Source organism: Harmonia axyridis, chromosome 1 (genome assembly GCF_914767665.1).
Source record: "Harmonia axyridis chromosome 1, icHarAxyr1.1, whole genome shotgun sequence".
NCBI lineage: Eukaryota > Metazoa > Arthropoda > Insecta > Coleoptera > Coccinellidae > Harmonia > Harmonia axyridis.
Window position 1 is genome coordinate 19704012 of NC_059501.1, and position 24252 is coordinate 19728263.

The following is a 24252-nucleotide window of genomic DNA, read 5'->3' on the forward strand; positions in this document are numbered from 1 at the left end:
GGAACTGTACTGTCAACAATTGGGACGTCTGAAGCAAGCAATCGCCCAGAAGCGGCCAGCTTTAGCCAATAAGAGAAGAATTGTGTTCCATCAGGACATATACCGTTGTATTTATCTATGGTAGATAGACTCTCAACCAACCCTGTTAATTTTTTGCATTTGACTCAATACAAATATCAGTTATAATTTGTTTCAATCGCCTTCCCCATAAGTCTTCGAGACCTCCAGTAACAGAGAGATCCTATTTCTGTTGAATATATTGGTAATCAGGAAATGCACCTTTCTCAAGTAACAAGTACTTGATAAAACATGTTTTATCAAGTCATTGTAGTTACAAGCATCATACAGCGTCATCTATTGACCTTACATTGCAAAAATCCCCATTACTTGACCCCAAACCAAGAGATCACTTCATGAATAATGTTCGGCTCGTTGTAAGGCACTCTCTCATATCCCTCTCTTTTTTTCCTTCATTTTGATTGGAAATCATAATGCAATGGATGTATTGAATTATAGGATAATATTGTTTTATTTCTGAGAGTAATTTGTGTTTTGATGGCAAATACTTACTAATAAATCAATTTCCTAAGGCTTTTATTCTTCTCCATTTATTAAATATCAGGAATTATTTATTGAACTCTCTATGAGATTACATTACTTTATGACCTTTTACTCATTTCGAAAATCAAAAATAACATCTTGATTTGTTTCTGTAGATTCGTCCATATACATATTTTGAAATCAATGATTAAGTTATTTACATCTTAGTGGCAGAATTAGAATTTATATTTTTTATTTTTAAATAACAACTAATAATAATGGTAATAAGTTTATTGTATAAAAATTGAATTTGAAAAGTAATTCATATTTAATAACATCAGTTTTATATTATATAACTAACAATTAAGCAGTGATAACAATTGAATGGAAGCAATTATATAATATATCATTTGAAATGATCACATTTGAATCAATCTTAAAATTTCAATCATTTTTGACAATCCCACTTCACTGAATAGAATTCAAGGTATAGAGATTCATACCTTCATATCTCATCATCTGCAATATATTGTACACATAACTTTTCTTCTGAAACAACTGGTCCTATATCGTCCTTAACAAACTGTTTTTGTACAAGAAAACCATAATTCCTTAGAATCTCCCTACAACACACACAATAGCTTTAGTTTCAAGGGAATAACTAAGTCATAATGACATCTTAAAATCAGGTTAATAATATACAGGGTGATTCAGAAGTACTTCGATAAACTGCAGGAGGTTAATCCGCTAACTAACATGAATAGTTCGAATAAATATTTGTCCGGGAATGCTAAGTTTCCAAAAAAGGTTTTTATTGTCATTTTTCTTTAAAAATAGGGGGCGCCCCTACAAATAAATCTTAAATGTCAAATCAACTTCCTTAGCATTCTTGTGAGAAATGCAAAATAATAATAATAACTTCAACTCGCATCGATTATCAGACTTGGGATTTTCAAGTCCAAATATCTAGAAAACGGTTACTTATAGCAACTTGTAACAAGGGTAGCTTTTTTACGTAGACATGAGGAATCGATTATTTTACTGAAAAATGTATAAAAAGTATGCTCAAAAAAGTTATGAATCTCCATAAAAAAGAGGTGTAGGTGGCGACCACACGAATGGGAGCAATAATAACATCAGGTTCGAATTCAACAAATCAAAAAACCTCTCAATACCAATTTTCGTTTAATTAAGGTCAGTATTTCGAAATTTATTAAAAAGAAACGAAAATAAAAATAAAACTTCAACACCTTGTATTTTGGAATTGAATCGTTTCCAGATATATTTATTTGGACAATTCATATTAAAATATTGTGAGGAATCACCTCCTGAAGTTTGTCAAAGTACTTTTGAATCACCTTGTATAATGGTTTCAAATGAAATTTTCACAGCAAGCAACAAGTCACTTTATCATTTCATCACGATATCTGTATTTTTCGAATTTTGAGCAGGAAATGATCTCAAACAACAACATTAACAACTGTTGTTATCAAACTTATTGATGACGAATCCGTCAAATTCAATTCTGCACGTCCGGCCGCAAATACGATAACTTTTGCATGAAAGATCTTAGAAACTTGAAATTTCTGACTAGGGGCTCCGTAAATATGACCGTAGAAAATTTTGTTTCCATAATTACCGATTTGATCGAATTCAATCTTTTTCAAATCATTTTTTTAACCGTTTTTTCTAATGAGAAGAGGTGTCCATGAAGAAAATATTAAAACATAGTGTAAATTTTGGTTTTATTTTAACACAATACAAAATATGGTTGTTACTTACGCTGCTTCTTCTTCAGAGATTAAAACTCCAAATTGTTGTGTACTGATAATCTTATATAATGGAACATAACAACTTTTTTCTCCATAAAGTATCTCATGATTCATATTACAAATCATTATTTCCATTAATTTCTCCTCATCAGTTCTTCTATCGTCATCTATGTATAGGAAATCAACAGAATGTATTTCTTTATAAAAGATCAGATAATTTTCTTCAATATTTTCAAATTTTTTTGATTTAGTCATGTAGGAACATATTCCAAAAGGTATCAGTGGGTGGCACATTAGACAATTTGGTCCACCTTGATAATGTTTGCCACACCAACATTTCAACAAAGGTAGGCGATTTATTTGATCTGATATGTCCTTCCTCAAGAAAAGAGCCATTTGTGAACAGCAGCCAAGATGTTCAGTTCCACTTGGACCTTTACCAACTCCAAAGAATGAAACTTCATATTCGGGAAAACGTAATATTATATTCAATGCCCTTGAAATTAATGACAAAAAACATTAGGTTCTGGGTCAAGTTCACATAAATAGAAAGAAAAAACTAATGATCCTATTAGATCAAACTTCTTTGCAACTTTTCACTTTGCATGTTGTCAATTTTTTGAATTGAAAAATAATTCTATTACATAACAATATGCATTGAGCAATGTTAGGGACTGTTGCACCAAACTTCTTTGCAACTTACCATTGATTTTCCATATTGCACTCTTAAATTTTGAATGTTTTTCATACAATATGAATATAATCATACAAAATGAATATAGAACAATTGAAGATCTTTGAACAGGTAAAACTTATTTACAAAGTGAAAAACAGAAGACTGAAAACCTTAATAGGACTTAAACAAGTGAAAGAATGTCATAGTTATCAGATGAGAAAGCAAGAGGCCCTGAGAAATAGATTTGCCAGAACAACCAAGGCACAAGATTCGCCAGTATATAGGAGTACTGCAGCATATAATAGAATACCACAGAACATAGTGGAAAATAATGACTATTACAAATTTGTTAAAAACCTTAAAATGTATGTAAAAAATAACTAGGATCTCATAAAAAATTATGTGTTATATATATTAGAATTTAAAGTTTATTTTTGTAACAATTTACAAAGGCTCTGACACCAACATTTGTTGATTAAGAGTCAGGAATAAAGATTATTATTATTATTAAAAACAACGTAATTAATGTGAAAAATAGTTACGAATAATAAGCTCGTGTTTTGATATTCAAAACTGAAAAGGAAATTTTTCTTTCATTACATTGCTATATTTACCACGATTCAAACTGCTGCCTAGTCCATTCAAATTTGTGATCTGGATGACGTATTCCTTTGAACTTTGGTAAAGCCTCATTGAAATCTGCATTAGGAGTTGTAAAAATAACTATCTTTGGTCTAACACTATGAAATATGACATATGGAACAGCCTCTAATGTATCGGGATATAAATGTTCAATTCTGAAAAAATCCTCAAAATGAACAAACTATCAATTATACAAACTGAAATGGACTTCTACCAAAAAAGTACCAACTATTATATTTTCCTAATGAATAATATTGAAATTCTTGTTAACCTTCAATAACAATTTGGTTAAATAAAAGGAGTTAATACAAATATTCTTACATTTCAATACCTGTCACCACAGTTAGTACAAATATTCTTACATTTCAATACCTATCACCACATCTGAATTAAGTATTCTGTCATCAGGATCTGAAATGCTCCCTTCAAACGCAGTAACTTGCAATGGATTAAATCTTCTTTCTGAATAATGATAATCGCACATTCTAATAAAAGGAAGTTTTTCTTTAAGGAGTTTAGCGTCAATATCTACGAAGTTAATTTTTCTAAGACTTAAAAAATATTTGAAATAATTCATTAACTTGTATTCGCCACATCCATATTCAGTAATTATTTTTATATCTTTTCTCCATCGTGGATTGATGAGTATATCAAATGATCTTTGATATCTTTGATGATATACACGGGGTTCAAATATTATATCACGAGTGTCTTCATCATAATAAGAGAATGAATAATCTTCTATTTCGATTTTTCCTACGTCTGGAAGATTTCTTGACTTTCTTTTGACCATTTCTAACATTGAAAAATACTTCATTAATACCTAAGACGAACATTAATACTGAATAATGAGGTAAAGAAGATTAGGGATGATTAAAAAATGGACAAGCAATAAATTTGCAAGAAAATTATTTGGATAGGATATATATTATAATCGATTGAAATGGATAACCCAAATATGCTTAAGATTTAAATTCAATTCAAATTAATTGTTATTTTTACCTATCATCCAGTCGTGCACGTTAGATATTGATAATTTTCTATCAACTCTGAAGCATACATTGAAATTCTTTATGAAGTTGAAAGCATGATGCAGAAATACGCATCATAAAAAATTTTTTTTATAACCTAACCTTCAAATCGAGAAGTAAATATTAAATCATAATATTGGCCGCTTTTGCAAGAACAGTGAAATACTTTGCATTTATATTTCAAGATACAAATAAGATCTTAGATACAAACAAATACAACTATAATATGTATTTATTTTATGGGTGATTTTTTCTTTAGATATTCAGTTATTAGTTTCTCAGAAGATTATCAGGCTAAATAAAAAGGTAATATGTAAATTCACTTTTTATAATAAATCTTTAGAAAATTCAAATCAGTTCGATTACGTTTATTAATTTAGCTTTGTTAAGTTCATTTGTTTTCTACCAACAGATAATATAAATAACTGCAGCTGAAAAACAGAGATCCAACCATTAAACATGGAAGAAATCAAGATTGAAAATTCTTCATCGTCGCATTATAACAAAGATAAAAGTAACATAATCTTCACTCCTGCTGTTTCTAAACAAAGATATACAGCAGTCCACGAATTATTGACAAATACAAAATGGAGAGAATCTCTAAATTCAGTGACTGAGTATGGATGTTCAAGTTATAATTTTTTTCCATACCTGAAAAATACTTCGAATATAAGGGAAATCAATTTCGTAGATTTAGATGATTATATATTGGAGGAGAGACTCTTTTATATCAGGCCATTATTATATGATCATTTTAATAAACGAACTAATCCATTAAAGGTGAATGTATTCGAAGGGAGTATTTCAGATCCTGACTTGAGAATATTGAATTCAGATGCTGTAGTTGGAATTGAAATGTAAGAAACATTAAATATTGTGAAATATCTCTTACTTTGAAAAAAAAGGATTGAAATATTTTAAGTGATTTGAATTCATTTTAAGTATTCTATGAAATAGTGGAAATTAGAATAACTGCTATTTATTATCAATTAGATGGTTTTCCATCATGTAACGACCTATCAAATACATAAAAAAAAAGTGTTCTAAATAAATAAGTGCACATAAAAGAAACCTGATAATCTATATAATTATATTTACTTGAATAATATTTATGCAGTTTGTAGTTAAATGATTCATCAGCTGTAAACACAAAATTTAATTTTTATATTCTATCTTTTCTATTGGTCAGTAATTATTGTTTTAATAAAATGCTGATATGATTTTTTTTTCAGAATTGAACATTTATTTCCAGATACACTACAAGCAGTTCCGTATATGATATTTTATGTGATCAAACCGAAGGTTGTTATTTTCACTACTCCTAATGCAGATTTCAATGTGGCTTTACCAAATTTCAAAAAATTTCGTCACCTAGATCATAAGTTTGAATGGACAAGAGAACAATTTGAATCATGGTTAGTATTCCTTTGAACCAATGAAGTTTCAGATTTATTCAATCGAATTCTGTTTTCATTTTATAGGGCTTCCAATATTACATTACGTTTTCCACAGTATAAAGTCACATTTTTTGGCATTGGCAAAGGTCCTGAGGGTACTGATTTCCTGGGATCCTGTTCACAGTTGGCTCTTTTTGTGAGAAAGGATATATTAGATTCCTCATATAATCCTCCCATATCAAAATGTTTTTGTGGCCAAATAAACCTCTGTAATACCAGTGAAGATAATCTCAACCACTGTCTTACCTGCTATCCAATGCAACCCTTTGGTATTTGTACATATTTGACAAAATCAAAAGAATTCAAAAGCATAGGAAAAAATGATCTGAATTTCTACAGGTTGGTTGGAACAATTGTTTATCCTCATAAAGAAGAGGATAAAAGATCTAAAGAGGAACGCATTTTAGATTCCATACAGGATAAAATATATGATAATTCTTTCAAATACAGAAATGAAGATGGTGTGGCAGAAATACCATTGTTCAAAATTACTACAATATTTGAAGGAAAATTGATTTCAGAGGAAGAAGTAAAGTAGGTATATGCAGAGATTTTTAATTTCATAAATAATGATACTAAATTGTTCTTTATAAGTGTTTAACAAATATTTGTAAAGGGTATGTGGTTACCAATTATTTAATAATATGTCGATAGTGCATAGAAAGGAAAGAATCAACTTAGGAGTGAGACCCTTGATTTTTGTAGCGGGTAACTGGAGTCATAACATAGTCGCTCCTAGGTTAAAGTTGATTTATCTCTTTAATATGCATTATCTACATATTTTCAGATCATTGGTGGTTGCTAAAACTTCTATTAAATAGTATGTCTACTGTGAACTTGAAAAACTTCAAATACCAGGCATTTTTCTGGAACCTCTTGAATAAATAATTATTTTTATATTTAGAGATATTCTGGTTCATCACGGTTATGAAATAAAAGATTGCTTGATGAAAAATTTCAATGAGGAAAGTGATGAATGGATTTCATGTGTATTACATCAGATACCAATAACACCTTCAAGTAGTGAATCTGGAACTGAGTCTTGGGGAGATGAAGATTATAAGTTATCTGATGAAAAGTCTCTTTCTGACTGGGATAAAGAAACCGAAATCACGGCAGTTAATTGAGCAGGTGAGGATCACAACTATAAAATTTTGAATTAAGTCATTAGATGCTTAATTGATTAAATTTCTTTGCGTAATTTCTAACATCATTAAACTGCTTCTCGGTCCATTTTTAAATTTAAAACAAAATAATACAGAATATTCATTTTTCAGTTCAAATTCACTGTTGATAATAATGGAGGATCGAATCAATGTTAACATTGTTTTGTGGTGATGATGAGTACTCAATATGGTTTCAACTTATAGAGAATGTATCATGACTATATTTTTTTATTTTTGTTCTTGTTTTTTCTTACGGTTTCTAGTTAAGTTTTTATTTAATTAAAAATAATTATTATTTGATATATCTATTGATTGTTTAATATTTATATATATATTAACTTATATTCAAAAAAATTTCAATAAAGGAAAAAGCATAAAACCAATCATTAGAATAAAATTTTTAATGAAATTTACCTGACCTACTTAGAATGTTTAAAAGAAAATTAAGAAATATTCGGTTCGAAATTAAGAATTTCAGGAAAAATCCCTGAAGTTTTTGAAGTGGATTATTACGAATAAAATATGACAAATTCTTTCATTCAGAAAATCAACAGAGCTATCCTCGAAGTGTTATTGACATTCAACTTCAAACAGAATCAGAGTTTCTTAGAAACCTGACAATGTATATAAAGATTATCATTATCGCACAGCTTGCGGGTTCAGCAAGCTTATAAAACTTCGAGGATGGATTTGTTGCTTGTATCTAACAAAGGCTTGCTCTGCAGAATTGAAAAATTTTGGGCTTGAAATCCGTTTTTCACCTGTTGTTTTGACTAAAATTAACTCATGAATGCTCCAAACTTTGTGTGGGATGGCATTGTGGCGAACTCTAAATAGTTATTTATAATACAAGTGAAGAAGGCATTGATATTCTTCCACGAGTTCAAAATTCAAAAACGAGCCACAAAGTGGCGAGTTTTGGAATGAACGAGTGGTAGAATGAGCCTTCTGTGCGAGTATTATACATTATTTTCTCTAATTCATTGCATTTTCATTGAAATTATTGAAATATTTCCATAAATATAATTTAGTGATTTTTGCATTGAAAAATGTTGGTTGGCAGAACTGATTTCTTTAAGGCAAATTGATGAATTGACAGATAATGCCGTGGCGGAAAGTTCGGAATACCAACATAGAATAATAAAATATAACCATGAAAACTGTGCGTTTCTGATATATTCTCGCACGATTTTGTTCTACAAGATGTGGAAGAATGAACGGAATAACCACAGAATTGGAGAATAGTTATTTCTCCAATTCTGTGGTTATTCCGTTCATTCTTCCACATCTTGTAGAACAAAATCGTGTGAGAATATATCAGAAACGCACAGTTTTCATGGTTATATTTTATTATTCTATGTTGGCACTCCGAACTTTCCGCCACGGCTTTATCTGTCAATTCATCAATTTGCCTTAAAGAAATCAGTTCTGCCAACCAACATTTTTCAATGCAAAAAGCACTAAATTGTATTTATGGAAATATTTCATCAATTTCAATGAAAATGCAATGAATTAGAGAAAATAATGTATAATACTCGTACAGAAGGCTCATTCTACCACTCGTTCATTCCAAAACTCGGCACTTCGTGGCTCGTTTTTGAATTTTGAACTCGTGGAAGAATATCAATGCCTTCTGCACTTGTATTATAAATATATTTTCCTTCATCGCCGCGCTACTGCGCAATCAATAAATAAAATTGGATATTGACGCATTCATAAGTTCGATATTTGTGGAATCAGAGAGATGCTTAACATCATAATTGATATATTTTGGACAAGTTATGGGATGCTGTAGCGGATGAAATGAAACAAACAAGTAATTAATCCGTGGGAGTGATAGGGTCGCGAATGAAATTAGGCCAGTTTTTCATTAATTTAGATTCAATTTTTCCCAGAATGTAGTCGTTGCCATATTCATACGGAAATATGAAAGAAATTTCTCTGGATGATCGCGTAATTCTTTATACAAGTGATGAAATTCACCATGTATTTTTCTAGATTTATTAATTTCGTGAACACTACAAGTTCTTCTATTTCATCATTTTTCATTTTCATTACATACCAGAGTTTCAATAACGAATTTTCTAACAGTATAAATCCATTTTTCGGAAACGCGCCTCCTCTATAATAATCAAACTCGACTATCGCCTTGATTTTTTGTTCGCCTCACTATGAGATGACACCTCGTCATCGCCGCTACTCTCGGGAACCGCTATCCTCTCTACTATCCTCTTCGCACCTCTTGGTCGCTTCACTATGTTCCTAGCCTAGTCATTCATACCTCATGAGATCTGGTTTATTACAATGTCATTTTTGCATGTTATTTTATTTAGATGGGGAGTTCTGATGATATGATCTTCCTGAAATTTGGGATGAGCATTTGAGCGATTTTTTTACATATAAAAACGAAATGTTGACCTAGCCTGAACTGTTGTTCTTCTTGAATTGTTCCTGGTTCTCATGATGTGATCCACATGCAATTTGCATGAACCTTGAAATTGTTATTTTTAATCTGAATGCAAAATTTCAACCTAATCCAATCTGTAGTTTTGAAATTATCAGGATAACAAAATTTTGAAGTTACTTATTTACGGAACCTCAACTTGGATGAACATTATTTGACGCACTAGAGCATTAGTTGAACGTTAATGAAACAGTTTAAAATTTTGATGAAAAAAAATTGTTCTTCAATTAAATCAGGAGACTACAAAAAGTACCATATATATATTAAATGTTACCTATTTTCATGCTGCATCACTCAAGATAATGTAAACATAAATATGATGCACTGGGTATTAGCCCAGATTTTTAGTTCCTTTGTTGGGTGGGGTTGTAAAAGGTCACTTTTTGTTGGTTTATTTCGGGCTCTTACGTATTTACGAAATGGGTTCTGCGTTTTATGGTGATGAAATTTATTAGCGAATAAAATTTCGGGATCAGTGGCTGCGCTAGAATGGGCCCACCCCCTTAAATTCTTGCTGCCCCCCCTGAAATAACGCATGAGCAAAAAATACACCATGAATTGACGTAAACCAGATGGACCTGGAAATCTTGGCACCCCTTAGAAAAAATTCTGCCCCTCCTTGTTCCCCCCTATGCTTGAAAGTTAGCGTCGCCACTGTTCGGGATTTAAGCGAAAGTTATACTCTCTTACTCTGAGCTTTTAAGAAAGAAAAATCAATTAGTCATTCGTTGTTTTCAAATCAGAACTTGATTCATCAGTCAAAATGACATTTCCAGTAATACATCTCATAAATAACGAAAAGCTTTCAAATTTCAGTATAAACTTTTCTCATATTTCAGCGAACCTATCACCTGCCTAATATCTGGTAACTGAAGCGGTTTCATTATAGAAAAAAGCATCATATGAAAAAAGATGATACAGGAGCAATTTAGTTAGCTTTACAAACATTATAAATCTAAGAAAAAGGAACCAGTAATGCACTCCTCAAGTAGGTCTGAATATTATATTAACGAATCTGAACATAGTAGATTATATAAAAGCCTCTCTATCTGACTATAGGATTGTTGTGCTGCAAATGACGAAAAAAGGGTAGTGGAAAGTTTATATCGTAATTCTAATAAAATTAAATCTACTTCCGATTTCATTAACTCAATTTACAAATTTGAATCAATCTTAAATTTCGGTGATTACAGGGTTGTAACATGAAATTTCACTTCGATATTTTCAAACACAATTTTCAACTAAAATAAAACCAGGTTTAGGTTTTTGAAAACCTCACTTTTCAAGATTACTTCATTTTTTCGAACATATGCATTTAAAAAATAAATACAATTTGCAATGCCTCAAGTATATCAACGCAATGAAATATTTTATTGCTTTGAGCAATGAACATAGTTAAAAATTGAGAATAAATTTGTACATTGCAAATAGGTTATCTTCAAACTTTTCTACCTTATTGAATAGAACTAGCCTTTTTTCTATAGAAATTCTAGAGGTGACAAATATAAAACCATATTAACATTGCAACCTATTAATTATTCAATAGTTTCCAAGTTATGAAAAATTGAATATGTATCAATTACGGTTAAAGTGGTATTGAAATCCTATTTGAAATTTGCATACTTTTTTAGATTCTACACTACCACCAAAATATACCTACCTAAGAACCATAGATATTCTTATGTTGGAGGATTATTGCGGTAGAGCAGCCGACCAGTTTTTTTTCTATGTATTTTGAAACGTAAAATATGATCATTTCTAAGGGGTTAGAAGTTTTTTCTCACACGTCTCCAAACTCTCAATTATTGAAATTCATATGTATCTACTTATTTAGTGTCTACTTTGTTCAGATTTATTAGTAGTGGAAAATTCGATACAAATAGCAATACAAGTTATAGGGTCAAACGTTTTTTTGAAGGTTCTAAGGGTATCTCGAGAATTCCCAAAGTTACAAAAAAAATGGACGGCAACAAAAAGCACATGAAAGGACTGCTCGAGCCGGGGCCAGCCAAACCTATATCCATTACTGGCACTTCTCAGCCTGTAGTCAAGGATGCGAATGATAAAGTAATAGGGAGTTCTATGAGCCTTAAAGAATCGGCTCTGAGGAAACAATTGAAAGCAGTTATTATGAGCGATTGTAAATTCGAACCCTTGTTCAGTACAGAAACCTTATTGAAAGATCAGAAGACCGCGAACAGGCCCCTGCCGGACCCCAATAAAGTGAATGAACTTGATTGTCTAAACAACCGGAATCAATCGAGACCTTATCCTCTGGGAAAAACATTCTTCAGTCATATCATGAGAACGCAATTTAAGATGTCCAGTAAGAGGTCACCTCGGAGATCTTTCAGGGAACGGACCACACCCGCTTCTAGCACGAAACGAAAAATCAAAAAGCCACTGTCAGATAGTGAGGATGACGCATTGAGCCATATTAAATCAATTGCTAATTGCCTTCTAGAAAATACCTTGAACAAGCTCGATATAAAAGAGCCCAGCAAACTTATAGCGGATCATATAGATGATCCAGTTGTTCAGACGCCCGAATCTGGAACTTCCTCCAGTTCTAACTTCCATATCTTGGACCTCCCTTCATCCTCGACCGATCGAGATGGCTGTGGTAACAACGACGCTAGTAGCAGTGACAGTAATGACACTTCAGAAGATACTGTTATCGAACGCGGCAGGGAAGGGGTTGAAAATAAGAACTCGGTAGCTAGTAGAGAAGCTCTGTACGACCCGAATTCTCGGGTTGATCTGTTAGAAGATTACGATATGTCACCACTGCTTGATGGATTTAGTAGCGTCCAAACAATAACTGTAGGCGCACCATCAAACAACGTGGTGTTCTTAGGTATACGCCCTTTGAATGAAGATGACTCAGGTAAGAAGACTTTCCAAGTTTACTTGATTCGTTCGTTATATTATTGATCCTGGAATTTTCTCATCATACGAACCACAGTACAGAACACAAATATATAACGAAATAGCAGCTGCCGAACTGCAAAGCTGTGACTTTCTATGCCCCCCTCCCTCAAACATCACCTGGATCCGCCCCTGCTTCACTTCCATTTAATCTCGCTTTTTTGACAAAAATTCACTAATTTAAAGAATTTGTTATATCTGTTATCAAAAATTTTCAATAAGATATTTATACATTAAATTAGGTTAAGAGTTGACAAAATATTTTACTGTCAGAGGCCAGATAAACATTCTATTAGTTATTCTTGAACTTAAAATAGTTCAAAAAATTCAAGAAGAATATCGAAAAAAAATCAGGAAACTTTCGAGTACCCTTCGTTCACTCGCCTATTGCACCATTAGACCATATAACAGTATATACAGGGTGTTTCAAGAATAACTGTACACTGGCTTTCAATGGAGACATTTTGAGGAATCTGAATCAGTATAATGTGACAGCTTTGCCAATAAGGCTTTTTTGATAGGGGGTTTTTAGGATGATTTCGCGTTTCAAAAAATTGATGCACAGGTGTTTTACATGTCACATGAAAAATATTATTTTGTCAGTCCGGACCTGCGTTATCGACAAGTCACTAGAAGTGAATATTGGACTTTATCTTATACCCATAACATCAAGCAGGAATTCCTATAGGATTTCTGTTCAATAATATCTAATTTGAAGATGTGTGGAAATAAATAAAATAAGTTCTCACTTAACAAATTAGTACTATTGTTTTTTGAATAGAACCATTAAAATTTGGATAAAAAAATTAGATTTCAATGAATACTCATACTGGTTTTTCAGTGGACTTGGATGGAAACTATATATAAACCAGCCAGTTGAAAGATCCAGTGAATACAAGGGAGAACCTTCAATTCATTCTTGCATATATCTAATTTTCTTGTAAATAGTTGGATATATTACAATATATGTTTCGAATTTTGAAGATACTGGTATTTGAATTGATGTGAGTTTCACTTGCTTTTCTTAATGGAAAATTGCTTCAAATATATAGTGACGGTACATTAATTCAGAAAATATAGGAATCACTTACAATTTTTTAGTTGGATCTATCAGTGTTAGCCCAGTATAGCTAAAAGAAGGTTGTGTTGAACAATCAAACCTATATATGAGGAATGAGCAAGACGAGTGTGCGTGCTAAATTGTTCATACGCAGAATACAAAATCTAATAGCTAAGATACCTTTCAATATTTAAGACGAAAAATAGACAGAAAATAGGAAGAAATAAGAAATCTTAGGAATGATGATAATAATAAGGAAGATATAATGAACATAATTTCATTTTGAAGTGCAATGTATTATATCAAGTGAAAAATGAAAATTTATACACATAGATATTATAATTAGCCCAAATAATTTCAGACATATGTATCAAATTCTACTTTTACCTTCTCAGACAATTTTTGGTTCCTCAGCATGGATTATATTAATATTTAATTCTAACAATTGTCTTTTCTTTCAGCTCACCACATTAACAGCAACGTTTTTCCAGGTTGGTTGTTGAGAATACTACGGAATAACTTTCCAGTAGAAAACGAGACAGTAACTAATGAATGGGCTTATTTTTATAGTCAAGGAGATGGATGGGGTAAGTATAAGTCAGAGATTCATCAGAAATTGAAGGTTCTGCGTCTTTAATTTTTGTTGTTTTCCATTCTTCTTCAACAAATAAGCCTACCTAAAACATCCTTATTCAGGAAATAATACACCTTGGATTATCAGGAACAATGATGACGAAAATGAAGATGCAAGTTCTGAAGCATCTTCAACAAATGATTCATTATCAATAGCTGAAGCGGACAATAGAAGCTCCATTCAAGATATTGTTTCTCTACCAGATGATAGCAGAGCTACCACTTCCCATAGAAACCGAAGACAAATCAATAATCTTAGATTGCATGATGATGACAGTGACGAATACTTTGATACATTAGATAACCTTGGAAGTGTTCCACGATGATTTGTGTCCATATATTTAAAAATAATTTAGCATTACTTTGATTTATTGAAACAAGGATAATTCCGACGAATATCCTTCCAAAATATAATTTAGTAAAACCAAAATTTTTGTGTGAATACCAAATAGCATGCATGTATCATTCAATATGAATTAAAATAATTGAAACTGCAAATAAAAATTAATTTTATATTTAATTAAGCAAATGAAAAAAGAAGACATTATACCTATATTCCAAACACTCTTTAAAACTGATTTTATTTCTTTGTGAAAATTTAGAATAGTAATTTATAATTATAAATTAAATATACTTCTTGCTGACATTTGATTAATGTTTCCTACTTTTACGTTTTGATTTTTTGGCACCTTTAACAAAGCACCAGTCTACTCCTATGGTTTGGCCCAATAAGTTAGATCCATTCAACGCTTCTCTAGCAGTTGCAGCTTCTTTATAATCACTATACTCAATAAGAGCATAACCCTTCAAAAATCCAGTTCTCCTATCCAAGTTTATACTGATATTCTTGATAGGTCCAAACTCAGAAAATTTCTCTGTCAAATCATCTTCAGTAGCTTCCTCATGAACAGATGTAACAAAAAGAATCCATCCTTCGACAGATTTTTGAGGCCCTGGCTCATCTCCGTCTTCTGATTCTATAGTTTCGTACCTTTTTAGCTTGTCGTAATCTCGAGATTCACCTACTCCAAATCCTCTACCTTTTCTCTTGATAACTTTGTCTTTCAAGCGAAGAACACTTTGATCTCCTTCGTCTTCAACATCTATATCAACTGCTGCATTGATATCGAGAACGTCAACCATTTTATCGATTTATAGAGTTAATAATAATATCAGAGTAATGTTAATAATAAAATTCGCCTGTCTTCTTATAAAATAACTGTTTTGTAATGTCAAAAATGGGGTTATTTTATTTGAAGGTTAAATTTATGTTGGCTTTAAAAACATAGAACTTCAAAACTTATAAAGCCAAGTTCACATCATTTGAACTAAATCTTAAATAAGGGGGTCATTTTCGATGTAAACATGATGTATTCTTCCACCATGGATGTAAAGCAGTATCTTACTAATACCATATGCCATATGGCCATATGCCCATAGCGTCGAGTCCAAGACGTTGCGAGACAAGCCTAATACCATATTTCTATGAATATCAAAATATCATGAAAGAAAAAAAAATTAAAGAACAATGAATTTTTTAGTGTTCTGTAGTTCATATCAATAACTTCCTTCATACTTCATAATTTTGATGGGACTGATTATATTGGAGGCATATTCGCAGATTAGCTTGGTTAGTGTTGGATACAAAAATTAAAATTCTCAAACAAAATGATCCCGGCATGTTATGGAATAGCATTATACGATTTTTAAAGTGTAATATTGAGTATTTCAGAATTGACCCAAGTGGTAAGAAACAGCAAAAATATTTAAATTGAAAAATAGCGAACCTTGAAAGAAATTACTGTCAAGTCCTAAGGTAAGAATCATCATCCCTTAAATTCCTCCCTACTCCTATCTCACGTTATTACAGATACACTTCCTGATGGAAATATATAATGGTGATCCATAGGGCGCTTTTTACTTGGTTTATACTATTGGTATTCTTTATCCTATTATGTCTACGTCTAGAGGGGAGGATACATTGGAACTGGTTCCTAATCTTCCTGCCTATGTGGATCTATGACGTTATTTTAACCATTGAAGCACTATTTCAAATATCTATTCGATGTAAACATGAACATTTTAAGTCCGGTATCAAAAATAAGAATACACTTTTAGTAGTTTTAGTTCTCTTGAAGATAACGGCACAAATTGTATTATGTCTGAAAATGCAATATCAACATCTGCAGATACCTCTTTATCATGTATTGTTACCTATTTGGATTCTTGTACCACTATTGATCATTGATTTGACTGTGAAACTAGTTAAAAACAGTTCTAGTAATTATTGAAAAAAGACTTTGAGTGACTACTGAAGGACTGTATAAAACTATTGTATTTCAGATCTGGAAAAATGTATTCCGGTAGTGACTCCACTGAATCAGCCAACTATGGCCAGTGGCCCTTAAACCCAGCTTTTTTTCAAAACATGCCTAATGAACAAGTGGATTGGGCAGCTTTAGCTCAACAATGGATTCAAATGAAAGAAGCAGGACCACCAATTCCTGAACCAAAACCACCCAATAATATTTCAGAAGTCAAAGACATTCCTCAAGTACAAAAAAAAATATTACCACCTATCAATTCTGAAGATAATGTTGCAAACTCATCATGGAACAGTGCTCCAAATTCTGTGGAGCCTTATGATAGTTCTTGGAATTGGAAAGCTCAACCAAATTGGGAGTGGGGTAATCCTGCATGGAATCCTCCCCCAAATACACCACAAGTTGTTAATCCATCTCCTAAGACTACATTGTTACCATTACCTAAAGGGTATACATCAGTAGAAGCACCGAAGGACAATCCAAGTGTTTCTGTGGGCTACACTAGTGTGAAAAGTAATGATTTTGGTAGTAGTTATAGTGGACAATCTGCTTCTAATCATTCTCGAAATTATAAAGCTCATAATAGACGGTATAGCAAAGTAAACATACCTAAAGCAAGTACTCCATCTCCTGTTAATATACCACTGGTTCCAGAGAGTGAAAGCAACAATTTGGATGCTAATAAAAGGAAGCAGTTGCCTGCATGGATAAGAGAAGGATTGGAAAAAATGGAAAAAGACAAATTAAAGCAAATGGAGAAGGAAAAAGAAAAAGAAAAATCAACTTCGGTGGATGATAAGCTGAAAGAAATTGAAAAGGAGGCAATGGATATGTTGAGAGATACAATTAGTGAAAGGAGAAGAAGTAAATTTGATAGTGATGAAGAACAAAGCCCAAAACAGTTGGAGGAAAAGGAAGAACCAGAACCCTTAAATCATGATGAGTTAATTATTTTAGTAAGACGAACAATGACTGAAATATTGCTAAAAGTCACAAATGAATCGATTCATTCAATTTGTACGGATGAAAGACAAAGATACATTAAAAAAACACAGACCCTTGGTAAAGTTACTGGAAAGACTAATGTTGAGGCTAAGCTTGGTTTGGGAATGTATGGTAGTGATTCTGGCAGTGAAAGTGATAACAGTGATTCTTCTAGAAAAGATTCAGATGATGAACTGAAAAACTCCATTAGAAGGAGAAAAGCAGACTTTGTACACACAGAGAAAGGAATTGAAGATAAGTTACAACAAGCTGAAAAAGAAAAAGATAACAAAAGGACAAAAGATGAAGATGAAGGAAGCTCTGAAAACCACATCGAAGAATACACTCCTGAACCAAAGAAAGAAGAAGGAAATTCAAAAAGTAAGGATACAAATTCTAAACATCGTCAAAGTTCTTCTCCAAGTTCAAATGTAAGTGATGATGAGTCAAGTCATCGAAGATCTTCTTCCAGTAGGGAATCGTCCATAAGCAGAAAAAGAGGACATAGGGATAGATCTGGAATGAGAGGGTATACTCCAGAAAAAAGGCGAAAACATAAAACCAAAAGATCCCGTTCAAGATCTTATGAGAGGAGGCATTCTTCAGACTATAAATATAAGAAAGATAGGAATCGCTCAGATAGAAGTAGAAGGTCTCCATCAAGAACATCCAGATCTTCAAGAAGGTCAAGATCTAGGTCTTCTTCATACAGATCTAGAAGATCTTCTGATAGAAGTTCTAGGTCTAAAAGAAAACGTTCTAGGTCTCCCTTTTATTCTAGAAGTTCAAAAAGGTCTCGGTCAAGATCATATATAAGATCCTCTAGAAGGTAATAAATACAGAAATTGAGGCATCTGTAGAACTATCTTGTTTTAATTTATTCTATATAGGTTTGTTGAATTTTCCGATCGAAGATCAATACTCCAGTTGTTTACTTTGAGTTTTCTAATCTTTTCCATATTCATGGAAAACTTGTAAAAATTTTATATAAAGGTTCATTTTTGTGGAATAATCTAGGTGTTGTTTTCTTATACCAATTTACAGTTCAAGTATTTCAAAAGTTGTATTGAAGTATAATAGTGAAGATAAAATATTTTTGAAATCTGCTTTGTCTCTTATAATTCATATAAGAATGAGGATCACAAAAATTATATCGGACTCAATGATGTCATTATAATGTTTCAGTCAACTTGGTAATAATACTTTAACAAAGTTAATTGATTGCTTGACTTTCTAACTTTGATGTTCAAGAAGGGTTGCTTTGTAAATTACTTTGTAGATAATTATTAATACTTAATTGTATCTGAATTGTATTGTAAAATATTGAATGAAGACTTCTTTTGGCTTTTTTAAATGATTTTGTTGTATAACCTCATATTTTGCTTTAATACACTTTGTGGCAATTATTTTCTTACTGAGAATAATAATTTGGATAATATTATTCGAAATGAGGAAGCAAAGATTTCTCTAAAAGATGATGAGCAATTCAAAAATAAAATGGAAATTTAACAAAGAAAAAATATCTTTTCTAGTGCAATGTAGTATGGACAGATTATGCCTTCTTTATTTTCATCTTTGAAAAATCTTTCATATCATAGATTTGCATGTAGTCAGGTATTTTGAGAAGTAAGGAAAAGTTAACGTTATTACATACAGTATATATTATATATGTAAATAAAAACAGTAATTAAATATAAAAATTTCAACTTACAACTAAGATAATATAAGCTCACAAAGCAGCAAAATGGCATATCATTTTGCTAGAGAAATAATCATCTTGATGGGTGAAATACTTAACAATTGGATTTTATAGATTTAATAAAAAATTAAATGAGATAACCTTATGCTAAATTGTGAGTTGCATTATCACAATTAAAAAACAATATATTTCAGGAATTTTTGGTAAATATCAAACTTCAATATGACTAGGATTTCGTTTTTCAAATTGAATACTTAATTTTATTCAAAATATTGTTAATCCTAATAAACGTCAAAGGTAAAATTTTCTCATCACATAAACAATAAGGATAATTTTCAACATGATAAACATTTAATTGTTCGGTCCTTCATCATAGATAAAATAAAGTTATTTCCACAAAGTGGAAATTCTTTTTTCATTATTTTATCTAGCATGATAAACAATTAAATCAACAAAATTTGTGAAACTTCAAATGGAAAAAGCATTTAAAAATACTGATACTTTAATGAAAAATTAAAGCGGTTGTAAAAAAATTAAATCAACAAGTGAATAACGAATGTTCTTTGCTGCAACATAAATATGACCAAGAATAAAATGAGAATTATATGCATTCTAAAAATCAGTTTGAAATATCTAAATAACAACACAGCTATTGTCTTTCATAATGGACGTAAATTATTTTTTATTTCAAGATTTTAAAAAATGATGATAGGCCAGTAGTTTCTTAAACATTGTCACTTCTGAATTTCAAACTGTTCCTGAAGTTTTATGTTATACAAAATTTCTTTCACTTGTTGGAAAATATTTGTTGAACAAGTAAGTTCTCAGTCCCATACAGAATTACATAAAAAAAAACACTTTGAAGTTGAGATCTTAGGTATATAAAATGAAATATGGAATAAAATTTGTTCACAACACACTTTATATGGAAGAAGGCAGGTATCTCTATTTTATCAAAGACATTCCATAAATCATTCAATAAACTCGATGGATATTAATCACTTAACTAGGAAGATATAGCCTCTGTTTATATAAATAATGACAATTTTAAATTGTGTTAAAGCATTTTTCTTCGATATATAATCAACAATTCGATGAAAGCAAAGTAACAAACATTTTTATAATTCCTCATTGTTAGTAATCCAAACAACTATCATCATGAGTAAGAAAAAATACACTAACTCAATGTTTCAAACTTTTAGACTTTCTGAATATTTTTTTTCAATAGATGATAGAGAATGTCGTCATCTCAAATATTTGATGATTCACCAGAACTCAAAAACAACTGTTACGGTACCACTAAAAATAGGCTCCTTTTCATTATTTAAATTCATTTTTTATGATTTTTTCCCATTAATGTTTATTCAAGCATATTTCAAAATTGAAGAACTGGTGGTTTCCAGAAACAAGTATGCTCACTGATATTTACCTCAATATAAAATAATCTGCTTATCATATTATAAAAAGCCGACTCAAAAGCTAAAGGGTCAAAAACATTTGGAATTCATAACACTTTTTTCTGTTTCCTTTGATGAAGAGTCAAATTGAGAAAATTCAGCTTAACAATTTTTTCATTAGAAATAATAAGTGAAAAAACAGTGAATTACAAGTATCATTGATTTGTAATAAACCTTTGATATTATAGCTAATTTTATATAAAACTTATATTTTATCACCCGGATATGTATTGAGAATTATTGAAAAGTTCTTTAGTAAGAAGGCCTTTCAATGTAACAATTAAAAAAATATGATTGCTTTCTCATCTTAAAACAGATTAAAAAACTATTGAGTTAATGCATCATTTCAAAGTCACTTATGTATACTTAAAAAGGTTGATCGTCTGTTGGTTTTTCAGTGAAAAAAACCTTATTTTTATACGATGTTACCAAATAAATGCAAAAGTTTCAAGGCAGTGCATCATTTTAGAAAATTAAAGGGCTCTTTCAAGTGAACAAAAGCTTTAAGGTCCTTTCTTTGAGAAGTTGGACTGTTGCAAAAATGAGAAAAAATGCTTTTTTCGTTGAAATCAATGAAGAGTTAATATTCTGTGGACATGCAAAGGCTTTCTATCTATACTTTTTAAAATTTTGTTGATATTTCAAATGCAACCCCTATTTATTCTATCAGAATTTTTTAATATAGCAAAATTTCTGAATTTATTAATATGTAGTGAAAAGCCTAATTTATTGCAAAATTATTTCAATCTTGTGGTGGCTGTAAAAGTTTCCTGATTGAAGAAATAAAATAGAAAATTGTGCATGAATGGATCTTCTTTAAATCGAATCGAAAAAATCTAGTTGATTTTTGGTTTTGTTTACAAAACAAGTTGTTTAACGGTACCATTATTTATTGATAGAACCTACCAATTAAATGCCTTTCCTTCATCATTGTCTCATATATGGAACCATATAACTTTCCAGGGAAAGACATGAGTGATCATGATTACATGAAATACCAACTTGAATTTTTGTCAAGGATCCATCCCTAAAAACTTTCGCACTCATTTGGTAATATCTTGTAGAATAACATTGCTGTGTTTTACATATTGACCAATAAGTATTGAAAAATCTGTTCGAAAAAGTTCCTTCTATCCTTGAAAAATTTGAATTTTTATTGAATAAGGAGTATGCTATTAATCTTTTAATTATGAATAGTTAAGTTTCAATAGGATGGCATAACTTAATTCAACAGTCACAAAATAATGATCAAGTTATTTAGATGAATAAAGCAACTCATGATTCATAATCAGTATTATAGTTTCATTAGTAATTTCAGTAAGAAACCAACAGATGACCTACCTACTTCATTCCTCAAATTCAACATGGTAATCACATAGTCCTGTATGGACCTTGCATTTTCAAGAATTGTATAACTAAGGAGGGACCTCCAGCTATAATCTCAGCTGGTATTTGTGACAATGGACAATTTTCAATACCCATAATTTGCAAATTTGAACACAGAGCCAGCTCAAATGGAAGGTTGTGCAAAGACGGATTATCGTTTATATAGAGGGATTCCAAAGATCCTAATGTACCAATCTCTTGAGGAAGAAATGCTAAAAGATTCTCCCCTACACTTAAATACTGCAGATTTGATAGGAGTCCTATGGCTCTTGGTAAAGACGTCAGTCTATTCGACTGTACAATTAGTCTTTGAAGTTCTCGTAGAAAACCTATTTCATTTGGAAGTTGATCTAATTGATTTTCTTCTAAATCTAGTACTCTCAACTTTCTTAAGCTTCCAATACTTGTTGGGATTTTCTTCAAAAGATTATTTGAGAGAACTAATACTTCCAAACTTTGTAAATATTGGATATCTTCTGGCAATTTGGTCAGCTGATTTGTGCCTAAATTTAGTTCTACCATATTAACCCAAGTTCCTATATCTAAAGGTAGAGCAGTCAGTTGATTTTCCTTCATATTCAGCTTGGTTAAATGCTTGGCACGTGTAAATATTCCATAAGGAATTTTATCAATTGAATTATGTTCTAAATTGATAGAATCTACATTTGTGAATTGGGAAGGTCCCCCTGATGGATATGCAGAAAAATTATTCCTGGATAAGGTAATACTGGTAAGTTCTGTGAAACTGGATAATAAACCTTCAGGTAATATGCTTATGGTATTTCCTTCAACATTAAATTCATCCATGTGCTTACAGTTACTTAGGGAAGCAGGTATACTAGTCAGTCTGTTATAACGTAGTCCTAACCTAGTTAACTGTTCTAAATTTCCAATTGATTCAGGGATATCAAATAATTCATTATGCTGAAGATCCAAAGTGGACAAATTATTACATTTGCCTATTTCTTCAGGTAAATGTTCCAAATGATTGTGGGATACATCAAATGTTCCTAAGTGTATCAGATCACCAATACCAGCAGGTAATTCCTTTATTTTATTTTCCCGTAAACTCAACATAGTGAGAGCATTCAAATTTCTTATTTCATCTCCTACTACCCTAATTCTATTGAATCTTAAGAATAGAGTAGTTAATGAAGTCAGCTTGTAGACAACATCTGGTATATCATTTAGTTTGTTATGTCTTAAATCTAGGACTTTGAGAGATTTCAAACTCACTAATGATTCTGGCAGGCTTGTCAAAGCATTTTCACTCAAAGCCAGAGTCTGTAAACTTGTTAAACAACCGATTTCATGAGGTAATGAAACTAATTTATTTCCATACAAATAAAGTTCTGCTAAATGTGTCAAATCTCTCAAAGTTGGTGGTAGTTGTGTTATGTTTGATTTGCTCAAATCCAATCGTTTCACATTTTGTTCTTTGCATTTAAGGAATTCTTTGGATACATCTAAATCGGCTTGAATTCGTTTGTTCTTTTTGGCAGTCGGTTTCAATTTGTTAGATTCTGGGTGTTTGACAGTAACTACTTTAGGGCGAGCTAAATCGCCAGCCCCTACTGACCCTGAGGAAAATTTCTTCTGCTTTGCATTTTCCAATACACTTGAGCACTCAGCTTCAGGCATTTCCGATTCAGACAAACAGCCACTTGCAGGATTTGGTTGTGTCATTCCGTTAAACACTCAGAAACCTTTGAGTTTCTATATATTAGTCATAACTAAATTCTGTATTTTATGCCAAGTAGAATTATTTCTTAAATATACCTCTCAATTGAATTACAGCCACTGTATTTCATACTGGAGTTAAAATTTCTCTCCTTTGTTCGTTTGTGTTGATTTGGGTATTTTGCCTAAAATAGTCAAGGACAGAACACTTATCAAGACCAAAGATGACATAAACTTCGATACATTTGCTAACTTCCTAGCAAAAACGTCTAAAATCTTTGTATGAAAAAATCATTGCCTCCGCCCCAGAATTGGATACAGATTTCTTTTCTATGTGATACATTGCGCATTCC

General features: G+C 31.4%; 5 protein-coding genes across 12 annotated transcripts; 2 read left to right on the forward strand and 3 right to left on the reverse strand.

The window, feature by feature from the left end:
• Positions 1–816: 816 nt before the first annotated feature.
• On the reverse strand, positions 817–4772 carry LOC123679040 (small RNA 2'-O-methyltransferase-like). The gene is made up of 5 exons (XM_045616376.1): positions 4633–4772; positions 3993–4425; positions 3603–3785; positions 2323–2808; positions 817–1163 (listed from the first exon to the last, which is right to left on the reverse strand). Exons 1-5 carry the CDS (start codon positions 4637–4639, stop codon positions 1046–1048), a joined length of 1227 nt encoding a protein of 408 aa, XP_045472332.1. The 5' UTR covers positions 4640–4772; the 3' UTR covers positions 817–1045.
• Positions 4747–14867, forward strand: LOC123679006 (small RNA 2'-O-methyltransferase-like). Of its 7 annotated transcripts, none has more exons than XM_045616337.1 (6): positions 4747–4967; positions 5074–5518; positions 5894–6076; positions 6143–6652; positions 7023–7249; positions 14198–14324. In XM_045616337.1, exons 2-5 carry the CDS (start codon positions 5121–5123, stop codon positions 7243–7245), a joined length of 1314 nt encoding a protein of 437 aa, XP_045472293.1. In that variant the 5' UTR covers positions 4747–4967; positions 5074–5120; the 3' UTR covers positions 7246–7249; positions 14198–14324. The 7 variants fall into 7 exon arrangements, with proteins under 7 accessions (XP_045472293.1, XP_045472285.1, XP_045472310.1 ...); XM_045616329.1 differs by lacking the exon at positions 14198–14324 and adding an exon at positions 7396–7666; XM_045616354.1 differs by lacking the exons at positions 4747–4967; positions 5074–5518; positions 5894–6076; positions 6143–6652; positions 7023–7249 and adding exons at positions 10508–10736; positions 11667–12635; positions 14458–14867 and having other exon boundaries at positions 14228–14323.
• Positions 14868–15628, reverse strand: LOC123679044 (RNA-binding protein 8A). The gene has a single exon (XM_045616389.1). It carries the CDS (start codon positions 15510–15512, stop codon positions 15021–15023), a length of 492 nt encoding a protein of 163 aa, XP_045472345.1. The 5' UTR covers positions 15513–15628; the 3' UTR covers positions 14868–15020.
• Positions 15629–15892: 264 nt separating this feature from the next.
• On the forward strand, positions 15893–19025 carry LOC123682810 (arginine/serine-rich protein PNISR). 2 transcript variants are annotated; one of them, XM_045621620.1, is made up of 2 exons: positions 15893–16185; positions 16713–19025. In XM_045621620.1, the coding sequence occupies exon 2, from the start codon at positions 16723–16725 to the stop codon at positions 18508–18510; it is 1788 nt and encodes a 595-aa protein (XP_045477576.1). In that variant the 5' UTR covers positions 15893–16185; positions 16713–16722; the 3' UTR covers positions 18511–19025. The 2 variants fall into 2 exon arrangements, with proteins under 2 accessions (XP_045477576.1, XP_045477566.1); XM_045621610.1 differs by having other exon boundaries at positions 15894–16185; positions 16240–19025.
• Positions 19026–19314: 289 nt separating this feature from the next.
• Positions 19315–24209, reverse strand: LOC123682820 (leucine-rich repeat protein soc-2 homolog). Its single transcript, XM_045621629.1, has one exon. It carries the CDS (start codon positions 23903–23905, stop codon positions 22205–22207), a length of 1701 nt encoding a protein of 566 aa, XP_045477585.1. The 5' UTR covers positions 23906–24209; the 3' UTR covers positions 19315–22204.
• Between the last annotated feature and the right edge of the window lie 43 nt (positions 24210–24252).

What these genes read in the sequence shown, in the direction of transcription:
- LOC123679040 (XM_045616376.1), bottom strand. An exon ending in GTGGTGATAGGTATTGAAAT is followed by an intron (nt 3,786 to 3,992) that starts GTAAGAATATTT and finishes GGATTTTTTCAG; the next exon opens with AATTGAACATTTATATCCCG. An exon ending in ATCTCTGAAGAAGAAGCAGC is followed by an intron (nt 1,164 to 2,322) that starts GTAAGTAACAAC and finishes TGTGTGTTGTAG; the next exon opens with GGAGATTCTAAGGAATTATG.
- LOC123679006 (XM_045616316.1), top strand. An exon ending in TTTGAATGAAGATGACTCAG is followed by an intron (nt 12,636 to 14,197) that starts GTAAGAAGACTT and finishes CTTTTCTTTCAG; the next exon opens with CTCACCACATTAACAGCAAC. An exon ending in TAGTCAAGGAGATGGATGGG is followed by an intron (nt 14,324 to 14,432) that starts GTAAGTATAAGT and finishes ATCCTTATTCAG; the next exon opens with GAAATAATACACCTTGGATT.
- LOC123679044 (XM_045616389.1), bottom strand. Translation starts at nt 15,512, where the DNA reads ATGGTTGACGTTCTCGATATCAATGCAGCAGTTGATATAGATGTTGAA.
- LOC123682810 (XM_045621620.1), top strand. Translation starts at nt 16,723, where the DNA reads ATGTATTCCGGTAGTGACTCCACTGAATCAGCCAACTATGGCCAGTGG.
- LOC123682820 (XM_045621629.1), bottom strand. Translation starts at nt 23,905, where the DNA reads ATGACACAACCAAATCCTGCAAGTGGCTGTTTGTCTGAATCGGAAATG.